The sequence below is a fragment of the Ornithodoros turicata genome, unplaced genomic scaffold, assembly GCF_037126465.1.
Source record: "Ornithodoros turicata isolate Travis unplaced genomic scaffold, ASM3712646v1 Chromosome131, whole genome shotgun sequence".
In the NCBI taxonomy this organism is placed as follows: Eukaryota; Metazoa; Arthropoda; class Arachnida; order Ixodida; family Argasidae; genus Ornithodoros; species Ornithodoros turicata.
The window spans coordinates 20,318-31,467 of record NW_026999308.1 but is presented as its reverse complement, the minus strand read 5'-3'; the positions used below and the strand labels follow the sequence as shown (position 1 = coordinate 31,467).

Genomic DNA, 11,150 nt, shown 5'->3' with positions numbered 1-11,150 from the left:
GTCTGCACCCTCTCTCGAGCTGCAGCTGCAACGAACTGCCGCCGCCGCTTCCCTTCGTCCTTCTTCCGCGCTCCCATGCACCAGCGCCACCACACTCTTTGTGTTTCTGGAATCATCGGATCTCGTAGGTAAATAGCGATACGATTACAGAGGACTGCTATGTTTATTTCAAAGCAGTTAGCAGAAAGACAGACAGTTAGACAAGTTAGACAAAGATAGAAGTTAGACAGAAGAAAGCTCGATAGGTGGCGCGCACTCAGCGGCTCTTGCGCTCGGCTTCCGGATAAGCTCACAAACATCATTAAGTGGAGACACCAAGGGTACGTTCCCCTGAGAACCCGGGATATGGCGCTCGGGAACCTGCCTAACGCGCCCCATGTCACTGTCTCGATCGTCGTCGTCGTTGGATACCGCTAGGGAGCACGAGAGGCGACCACTTTGATTGTGGACGCTTCCGCCACACCAGAAAACTAGTATAGCTGGCACAGGTGATGGGCAGCTGTCGCCGGAACCCAATTTGCGTTTGCGGCGATCGTTGAACTACCTCCATAGGACTACCCAATACACTCTACCTTTCTGCCCTACCTTCGAAACGTCGGAGCACGCTTTTCGCAACTGTCTACTCCCGGATTTTTTGTGGCACAAGGCTGAGGTGCTTTACGGCATTCCGTTCATCCGGTGGGGCACGGTCCAGTTACTGACCGCGCTCCCAGTTCCGGTCGGCGATAGACGACAGTTCGTACTCCTGGCGGTAGAAATAAACTACCAGGTCTGGATGGCACGCTGCATAGCTGTGCACGGTGGCTGTGCTCGCCCCGCCGTTGAGGTACTCAACAGGGTCAGAGCGGGCATCCGTAGAGTGTTATACAGGGAGAGAGCAGTTCTTGGGGCCGTCCAATTTGGTAGGCGGTGGCAAACATCAGCGACCCTCTTCGAAGAAAGCAATGGTAGGTATGTCATTCGCTTCTAATATCCTTCGTGCTGCTGTCCCACGAGCAGCTCTCCGTGAGTTTTGGTTTGTTGCGAGGTGGCATCTAGCACGTACATCAATCCCAGACCTGCCGTGAGCTCGTCTTCGGGTGTTGGCGTTGCGATGGTTGTAGACTAGTGCGTTTGTTGCGTTAAAGGGAGCCAGTCAATATGGCTGGTCTTCGACGATGATGCCAATACATACACTCTACCCAATGAATCCCAACCCCAATGAAGGCTTCTGAGGGATCTCAGACGGTTGCTGTTTTGTGGTCTATTTTTGAAGCGTGATGTGGGCAATGCTTGTCCCATCCTACAGTTGGCGATACAAGGACTACCTCCCTATCCTCCTCAGATTGCCTGGTGGTTGCCCTCCTCCCGTTTTCGCATATGCAGATGATATCTCTGTCATGCTGCCAGGGGAAGCTTGCCTTGAACCTGTGCTGAATGCTTTCGACGATTATGGTAAAGTGTCTGGCGTACAACTCAACAGGTCTAAGAGCAATGCCCTATACATTAATACAGAACCTTCCCGCGTCGCCCCCTATGGCGTACCCTCAAAGCCTCAAGTCAAAATCCTCGGTGTTGTCTTCGATGGTAGCGGGGTATCTCGTTTAAACTGGCCTACAGTGTTTAAACGTGCCTCCGCTGTTCTCCGTGAACTCAAATCTGTAGACCTGCCCCTCACATTACGTGCCCGTTTACTGGCCTCTTGGTACTACAGCCGTCTGTGGTTCCTCGCCGCCGTATGTCTGCCACCTACAGTCATTCCGGTCACCATAACTCGCAACGCGTTCCGTTTCCTGTGGGCCGGTTCAGTTGAATGGGTCAGGAGGTTACAGCTGTATCTCACGCGTCATCGGGGCGGTTTAGGCGTGCCGGCTATCACGGAGCGCTCTCTAGCACTGCAGATCCGGGCTCTCTTTGAGGGGCTTCACAATCCTGGTCATCCAGCGTGCGCTTTGGCGCACTATTTCCTCGGTCATGCCGTCCGGTGGTTCACCGATATCACTGACAGCCGTCCCAGGGCAGAAGTTCCCTCACCTCTTTTGACAGCTTGCATAGCTGCCGTCAGACGCGTACGCGAGATGTCCCCAGGCGCTGAGGTCTTTCTTTGGGAAGCCAAGGATTTCTACGCAGCGCTCATGGAGGCAGTGCTGGTTCCCTCCCTGCCTGGTGCCGTGGGTAGTCCTTCCGGGAGCTCCTTGCGACGTATCAGGGCAGGCTGGTTGGACGCTCGTCGAGCGAGTCTCCAGTGGAAGCTGGCTCATGGTGTCCTCCCGCTTCGTGAACGTTTACACCGCTTCCATATTTGTCGGACGCATCACTGCCCGTCTTGTGGCATCTCGGAGTCACAAGAGCACTGCTTCCTTCAGATTCCAGATTCCGCCAGATTCCGCTGCTCCTATGGAGCAGAGCGGCTGTTGTTTTTGACCTTCCAAGAGTCGAATGGGTAACTGTAAGGTTCATGGAACCGCTGCCGGTTGCACCAAGGGATCCGAAACATCTGGCGTGTTTGATTGCGGAAATAAATTTCCAAATTTAGATACGCCGGTGCCGGTTGGCCTTCGGTGGCCCCGACTTTGGGAGCGTAGGCTTGTTTCATGCAGTTCGTGCTGGACTACGGGCGCTGATCACCAGGTAACAGGCAGTGCTCGGCTCAGTCGAGTGCTCCCATCGCTGGCTCTGCTCCACTCGCGTCTTTCGCTATGATCAGGGTTAGTGGAGCATTCTGTTCTAGCCACTTTGCTAGACCTGTACTGTCCTCTGTCGCGACTCTCCCGTATATCATGGATTGTTCGCATGGTATGACCCGTACAAACAGCAATGTCCCTAGGAGCGTTGTTATCCTGCCTTTCAGCATAGTGCGCGTCTAGTGTAAAGGAGCCTACCTCCATAAGTATAGCGTGCATAGGTATAGTGTCCATAGGTATAGCTCTAAGTTCCCATGAGCCCTTGCGTTCCACAGGTGGCGCTTGCGATTCCAATGAAGGCTTCTGAGGGATCTCAGGCAGTTCCTGTTTTGTGGTCTATTTTTGAAGCGTGATGTGGGCAAGCTAACGCTTGTCCCATCCTACAGTTGGCGATACAAGGCTTCTGAGGGATGTCAGGCGGTTGCTGTTTTGTGGTCTATTTTTGAAGCGTGATGTGGGCAAGCTAACGCTTGTCCCATCCTATAGTTCGCGATACAAGGCTTCTGAGGGATTTCAGGCGGTTGCTGTTTTGTGGTCTATTTTTGAAGCGTGATATGGGCAAGCTAACGCTTGTCCCATCCTACAGTTGGCGATACAAGGCTTCTGAGGGATCTCAGGCGGTTGCTGTTTTGTGGTCTATTTTTGAAGCGTGATATGGGCAAGCTAACGCTTGTCCCATCCTACAGTTGGCGATACAAGGCTTCTGAGGGATCTCAGGCGGTTGCGGTTTTGTGGTCTATTTTTGAACCGTGATGTGGGCAAGCTAACGCTTGTCCCATCCTACAGTTGGCGATACAAGGTATAGCGTGATGTGGGCAAGCTTACGCTTGTCTGTATTATTAGTTCTGGAGTAATTGACAGGAAATATGACACACACGGCATGGGGAGGACGCGGTTAGATATGGTTAGCGGCATAACTGGACAAAAAAGTAGAGAACTCCTACTTAACATAACAAACACCCGCCAAACACGCGTTGTCATCCCCTATGTCAAAGGCGTTGGTGAATCTATCGGCCGGGCTTTGCTTCCGTTGGATATCAGGACTACGTTCAAACTGCATGTTAAAGTTCGAAGTCTCACATCGACACCGAAGGACCACGTTATGCAAGAATGGACCCACGACTTCGAGAAAACTTCAAACTTCTTTATGTAACTGGTCAGAGCGCTTCGCTCCATCCAACAACAGCAACATAACAAACAAAAAATCACCCAATCATTGGCTCACACGCTATTTAAGGTCTTCCTCGTTCATGCCTTATTTACGTCGACAACGAAGTTATTTAACCCAAATCTGCAAAATCCTCCCCGGCAAAATGAGAAGTCTCATTTTTCTTGTGAAACTACTAACACACGATAACTCAGTCAGTAAAACTCTAATGGATACAGCAACTGAATTGGTCTCCGTAGCAATGTCCCATCAGTCAATCTTACAGCGCAGGTGGTGGTGGTGGTGGTGATAGGGCTTGCCGTTGTCGGCCTCACGTATGTGGGCAACGTCACGACTCACGCCCTGAGGGAATGTGCGTCCTGGGCCGACTTCTAAGGGAACTGTGCCGACATATGTCTGAAAGCGTCTGAGGAAAACCCAGGAAAAACCCCAGACAGCACAGCCGGCACCGGGATTCGAACCCGGGTACGTACGCACGCACGCACGGATGTTACGATCTCTTCCGGGAAACAGCTCCACAACCAGTCCTGTCTTCCACATGTGCCGGGGCAGCTTTTCATTATGCACTATAACCAGGTCCCCGACGTGAAGCGGTGTCGTTTCACCAGCGGATTTGACACCATGGGCGGACCGCAGCTGCAGAAGATATTCAGTTCTCCAACGTTTCCAAAAACAATCTAGTAGTTGTTGATGAAGCTTCCAGTACGCCCGCGTGTCTGTGGTCGCCCCTGAAGGTTGATGTCGAAAGGTGGCAAAGAAGTCACCCGCTTCCCTACCAGGAAGTGGGCCGATGTCAGTGGCTCTCTGTCTTCTGGTGTATCGTTCACAGCCGTCAGAGGGCGAGAGTTGATGACTGCCTCTACGCCATGCAAAATAGTGGTGAGCTCCTCGAAGCTGAAGCAGTTCCTCCCGAGCGTCCTTCTTAGCGCAGTCTTGACACTTCTCACCAGTCGTTCCCAGAAACCCCCCCTCCAGAGCGCGCGTTCGACGATATATTTCCAATTAATTCCTACGGTGGTGAGGTGGTCCTGGAAGGTTGGGTTTTTCAGTGCTTTCCACACTTGCTTCTCGGCCTTCTTGAAGGTAGCGGCGTTGTCGCTGTCGATAACCGATGGAAGCCCTCGCCGGGAAGTGAAACGTTTGAACGCCAGGAGAAAACTTTGGGTCGTCATATCCGATACTAGTTCCAAGTGCACCGCACGGGTGACTGCGCATGTAAATAGCGCCATGTAAGACTTCTTGTTGCCTCCACCTGTTGGTTTGATGATCAACGGTCCCGCGAAGTCTATCCCAACCACTTGGAATGGCCGGCTCTCAGTCACCCGCTCGCTGGGCAGTGGTGCAACAGGTGCGGACGCTGGCTTTACCCGGTGTCGTTTGCATGCGTTGCATCGAAAGAGAACTTTTTTGACTAGTTGCCGGCATCGCTGTACCCAGTATCGCTCTCGCACTTCGGTGATGGTGTCTTGTACACCCCCGTGGAGAAGCCGTCGATGAGCCGCCTCAACGATCAGTTCGGTTACTCTGTGTCCCTGTGGGAGGATCACCGGATGTCTTACGTCCGTTGGCAATATCGAGTGCTGCAACCGTCCCGAGATCCTTAAAATATCATCCTGGTTCAGAACTGGCTGCAAGGGGGCGATTGGAGACTTCTGGCTCACCATGCCCCCATCTGCGAGCTCCTGTAGCTCCTTGTAGTACTCGGACCTTTGTGCATCTTTAACCCAATGGACCTCCGCCTCATGAACCTCATTAGCAGTTAGGGGCCCTTGCCGCCTCTTCTTTCGCCTGCAACGGTCTGCAAAGCGGCGAATCCATGCTCTGAGCCTCAACACGAAATACCAACTACTGTAGTTCTCTAGCCTCAGTAGGCTGGAAGTAGTAGTGTCAGTGTCCACGAAGAGCACTTGTGTCTTTACCCGTTCCGCTTCTACAGTCTCTTCGTTCACCTGCGGTTCGTGCGTGCCGCTGGGCCATAACTCCGCCGACTCCGACAACCATGCAGGGTCTCTGAACCATATCTTGCTGTGTAGCAGTTTCTCCATGCTTTCCCCTCTTGTGAGCAGGTCCGCTGGATTTTGCTCCCCTGGACAGTGCCTCCAAGCAGCTGGATCGGCTGCAGTTTGAATTTCTGTCACCCTGTTGCGTACAAACTGCTTCAACCGCAGTGCCGATCCTTTAACCCAACAGAGCACGATGTTCGAGTCTGTCCAGAAGATTAGCTGGAGGGGAAGGTGAGAGAGCGAACCCAAAAGGCTTCTGGCCAGCCTACATCCTATTAGAGCTCCCATGAGTTCTAGGCGGGGTAGGGTCAGTGTTTTTAGCGGCGCAACTCGTGCCTTAGCAACCATCAGCGTGACCACGACCTTTCCATTGACGTCCTCTGTGCGCAGGTATACGCTGGCTCCGTAAGCCGACTGACTGGCGTCCGTGAAGACGTGCACCTGGATTGCGTTCGCAATGTCTTCAACCCCTTGGCTCACATACCGAGGTATTTCGATTCTTGCCATGTCCGGCAGTTCCTCGCACCAGCGCTTCCACTCCAAAGCTATTTCTTCAGGTAGTTCGTCGTCCCAATTAAGACCATGCTGCCAGATGCGCTGGAAGAGCATGCGAGCCCGTATCGTGAATGGACTGGCAACACCAAGTGGGTCGAAAATCGAGGCTGAGAGCTGTAGCACCGACCGTTTCGTGTTGCCCGCCGACGTGGTGTTGGGTGGGCTGCATTCCGCGAGCTTGATGCTGTCAGTGTGTCGATTCCACCGTAATCCCAAAAGTCCTGTTTCTATGGTCGCAGCGTAGTGCTCTTCTAAGCGTGGCTCGTGATCTGCGAAGAGAACCGGGGAATTCGATGCCCACTTTCTCAACTCCATCCCAGCCGCCCTCATGACGGTATTCGCGTCCTTGTACAGTTGTTCAGCTTCATCCTCGCTTGAAGCGCCAGGTCATCCACATCAATAGGTCATCCACATAAAAGGAATTTGCAAGATGCGCTGCCGTTTCCTGTAGGTGCTCTTCCACATTCTTTAGATGGTACCGTATTGTCGCCGACAAAAGGAAAGGACTGGAGGTTGTACCGAACGGTACTCTGGTCATTCTCCAGACTTCCACGTTGGGCAACTGACCATCTTCCTTCGGCGTTTCGTTACACCACAGGAAACGAAGTGCGTCACGATCTTCTTCCCTGACTACAATCTGGAGGAACGCTTTGGCAATGTCCGCCACCAGAGCGACCTTGACCGTCCGTAAGCGCAGCAGCAGCGGCAGTAGTTCCGTGTTTAGCTTCGGTCCCTTTTCGAGATGCGCGTTCAGAGATGCGGTCCCCGGGGCATGCGAGGAAGCATCAAAGACAACTCTGAGCTTCGTTGTCGTTGAATTCTCCCGGACAACCGCCTGGTGTGACATATAGTAAATATGCTCTGTTGGTGCTTACTCCGCTTCGGTAACTACCTCTGCATGTCCGTCGTTGAGGTATTTTCTCATCGCACAATCGTATTCCAGCAGAAGAGCATTGTTTGAACGAAGTTTCTTCATCAGGCTTCTCAGCCTACGCTCAGCCACTCCCCGGTTGTCCCTCAGCGTGGCACTGCCAGTCTTCCACGGCAAACTCACTTTATATCGGTCGTCCTCCTTTTGGATGGTGTCCTGGAAATGTAGCCACACAGCGTCGTCCTCTGAGCGCTGGTCATTTGCGCCGTCTGTTATCCCAAGACCATCCAGCTCCCAGAACATTCGGAGATCAAACAGCCTTTCCTCGGTGCTTGCCTCCACGTGTAACGCGCAGGTAAGCGTGACATCTCCGGTGACTGACGACAGGACAGCGGTGTGACCTTGGAACGTCCAGCCTAACTGCGTGTTCACAGCAACCGTACGGTCGTCTGCACCTGACCGTCGCACATCGGACTTTAGGAACCTCCACATCTGATCCGCTCCAATCAGAAGAGAGATTCCTGCTTCGGCTTTCGCTCCTGGGAGGAACATTTCGTCGGCAATGGAACCGCCCTCCCTTCTGATGGCGTCCACGAAGCTGTCATTTGCCGTGGTGTCTGCCAGGTCCTTACAGATGAAAGGAATTTCTACGGCTTCAATCAGATGCTCTTTCTGATCGTACTGGCTCCGCAAACGCAGCTGGACCAGTCTTCTTCTGTGTGAACTTACTGACGTTTCTGGGTCCCCAAATGTGTTCAGTCGCACGGTTACTTCATCCAGTACCGGTAGCCCCAGCTGCCGTGACACATCTTCTCGAACGAACGTTTTCTGACTGCCGCCGTCGAAAATGCTTCGGATATATGCGGATTGATTGCCAGCGATGACCCATGAGCGGAACGCCTGCAAAAGTACCGTGGCACTGACCCTGTCTCGATCGGAGCTTGCTGCGGGCATGGCAACTGTGTCAACTTCTTTCGCTTTCGTTGACGAGCTTCCCGACAATTTAGGGTCGCACATGGAGGTCACGTGTTTCCTCTTGCATGTTAAGCATGTGACTTTCCGCCTACAGTCCTTAGCTCGGTGCCCCTTGACGGTACACCTGAAGCAGCGGCCGGCCGTCGCGAGCACCTTCTTCTTTCGTTCACGTTCTATGGGTGTGTTGCAATCTCCACTGCTGTGCTCTTCCGAGTCGCAGAAGATACACTTTGACGTGGCTTTCGCTAATGACTGCAGTACGGCCGCGGCTGGGACGTTCTTCTCTTTCCGCAGGTTCTTTCTCAGGGTTCCACCTCTGGGTGGCCCGTCTCTGTTCGTGCTGACCATACCGGACTTCTCACGGCTTTCCACTTCGATACGCAGGAAGTCCAGTACTCTCTCTAACTCCTTTTCTGTGTACGAGGTCTCGCGCTGAACTTCTCGTTGACCATCTCCCGACGCACTGTCCTGTTGAACAGCGGCTGCTGTTGTTGCACGTGCTGATAGGCGATAGTACTCCAGTGTGATGTCGCTGGGTAGTGCCTTGAGAAGGATGCCCACCAGCAAAGCAGCGTACGCTGAGTTGACAACTCCCAGAGCTCGCAGACCACGGATATGAGCCTGCGTGTGATCGTACAGTCGTCGAAGTCCTCTGACATCACTTGGTGACGTCACCGCTGGGAGGGTCCGGAGCTTCGCAAGGTGGTCCTGGGTGATCCTTTTCTGGTCACCAAATCGACGGGTTAGTATCTTGACAGCGTCCTCGTAGCACGCCTCCGAAGCTTGCAGACCAGCTATAGCAGCAGCGGGTGGTCCAGACAAGAGCGTCCGCAGGTATTGAAATTTCTCACTTTTTGTGAGATCGTCGTTTTCGTGCACCGCTTCGCAGAATTGTTCCCAGAAAGGGAGCCATCGATCCAAATCTCCACGGAAGGTCTGTAGCTGTAGCTTGGGTAGCTTTATACTCTTTGACCTACCGCTCGTTCCCCCTTCGGTTACTGCAGAGGCCGCAGGACACCTTCTGCGGTCACCTTCCGTTAACTCCGCAATCTTCGCCTTCAACAGCGCTGCATCCTCGTATTCCAGGACCATAGCGTACTCTTCAGCGAGGCTCTCAGTCGCCACCAACGCTTCCAGCTCCGTGTCGAGTTGACCGATTTCTCTGCTGGTCGTAAGAAGTCTCTCCAACAGTGACTTGTACGTATGTGCCGTAGTTCCCGTGTCTGCGAGGGCAGCCGTCGCCTCATTGATAATCTTCGTTGACTGTCCACGTCGCGCTCCTCGCTTGACCTTCAGACATTCCATCAGTGCTGGCCGTTGATGAAAACCTTCGATAGTAGATTTCCCAAGTCAGCAGGTCCTCGTATCGATAGTTCCGGTATGTCACCGAGTCGAAGTCCCGGGTTTCGGCACCAATAATATTCAAGAATGGACCCACGACTTCGAGAAAACTTCAAACTTCTTTATGGAACTGGTCAGAGCGCTTCGCTCCATCCAACAACAGCAACATAACAAACAAAAAATCACCCAATCATTGGCTCACACACTATTTAAGGTCCCCGAGAGGCCACATCGTCTTCCTCGTTCATGCCTTATTTACGTCGACAACGAAGTTATTTAACCCAAATCTGCAAAACACGTCCCCTCGGAAGACCAGTCTGGTGTAGTCTACAAAGTACAATGCCACGACTGTGACACGTGCTACATTGGCGAGACAGGCAGAAAACGGAACACTCGTTTCCAAGAACATAAGCGGGACAAAAAGAGCGCGACGCACGCCACACGGTTTAAGACGGAGCTTACAGAGCATTGTTGGGACACGGGACATTATTTCGACTTGGACAACGCGGTGACCTTGGCTCGCGAACAAAGATGGGGACCCAGAAAGCTTCTAGAGTCGTGGCACATACGTGGTGACTCCTCGGTTTGTAACAAAAGCTGTGGCCGCCTTCCCGAACAATACTCCCATCTCCTTAAATAGCGCCCGGTTGTATAATCTCTCATTCAATTTGGCACTGATGATGTCCGTCGCATGAACGGACGAAGCGTCTGAGTAAAACTTGTTATTTTGTTATGTTAAGTCGGAGTTCTCTACTTTTTTGTCCAGTTATGTCGTCTCCCGGCTTTTGGAGTATTTTTGCAATTTTTGCATGGTTAGCGGCGGAGTGCGGCTGGGGTGCGTCCCCACTTACGTAATTTGTTTTAGGGATTTCCCTCAACCTTATAGTTATTTTTGTGGGATCGGGAGGCTTCTATTTTGTCTCGTTTATTGCAGTGGATTTGTTAGTTTAGGTAGGGGCTTTGTAGATTGATTGATTGACTGATTTGCATTAGTAGATTTGCTCTAGGTAGGATTAATATGAGCTGAAGCAGCACCTTATCGTTCTGATTAGATAGGCGTAAAAATGAGCTTTAGGGAAGAAACTAACGAGGATAACCTATTTGTCGCGAGTAATAATCCGCAAAGGTCACCAATTAAAAGCGAGGATGGTAGGGCACATCGCCAAAGGAGAGCTTCATTGCCAACAGTGTCACAACCTAGCAAGAGCGTAGTAGAAAGCTTAAAAGGGGGAAGTAAAACTATGGAGGCCAGACTCACTGAACTCAACGCAGAATACTTAAAGCTAGAGGTGGGCTTAAATAAGGCAGCTAGAATGGGAATGGGACCAGTGTTCCTGGAGTACGAAAGGATAATAAGGGATTTAGAAAATAAATCAGTGGAAGGTTGCACAAGAGCCAATATGATGACTCATCTCAAGTTTGATGCTGATGAGGAAAAAAAAAAAAAACTAAGAGTAAGAAACGAGAAATTAACGGAGCAGTAGTGGGTTAGTGTCGAAAATCCTCATAACGCTGATCCTATGAACAACACATAGGGCTCATATATGTGTTTATTGTATGAGCACCTGTGAGGC

General features: G+C 52.0%; 3 protein-coding genes across 3 annotated transcripts; all 3 read right to left on the bottom strand.

Moving 5' to 3' along the window:
* Positions 1 to 4,508: 4,508 nt before the first annotated feature.
* On the bottom strand, positions 4,509 to 6,719 carry LOC135372209 (uncharacterized). Its single transcript, XM_064605889.1, has one exon. The coding sequence runs from the start codon at positions 6,717 to 6,719 to the stop codon at positions 4,509 to 4,511; it is 2,211 nt and encodes a 736-aa protein (XP_064461959.1).
* A 34-nt stretch (positions 6,720 to 6,753) lies between these two features.
* Positions 6,754 to 7,236, bottom strand: LOC135372208 (uncharacterized). The gene has a single exon (XM_064605888.1). It carries the CDS (start codon positions 7,234 to 7,236, stop codon positions 6,754 to 6,756), a length of 483 nt encoding a protein of 160 aa, XP_064461958.1.
* Positions 7,237 to 7,260: 24 nt separating this feature from the next.
* Positions 7,261 to 9,540, bottom strand: LOC135372206 (uncharacterized). The gene has a single exon (XM_064605887.1). It carries the CDS (start codon positions 9,538 to 9,540, stop codon positions 7,261 to 7,263), a length of 2,280 nt encoding a protein of 759 aa, XP_064461957.1.
* Between the last annotated feature and the right edge of the window lie 1,610 nt (positions 9,541 to 11,150).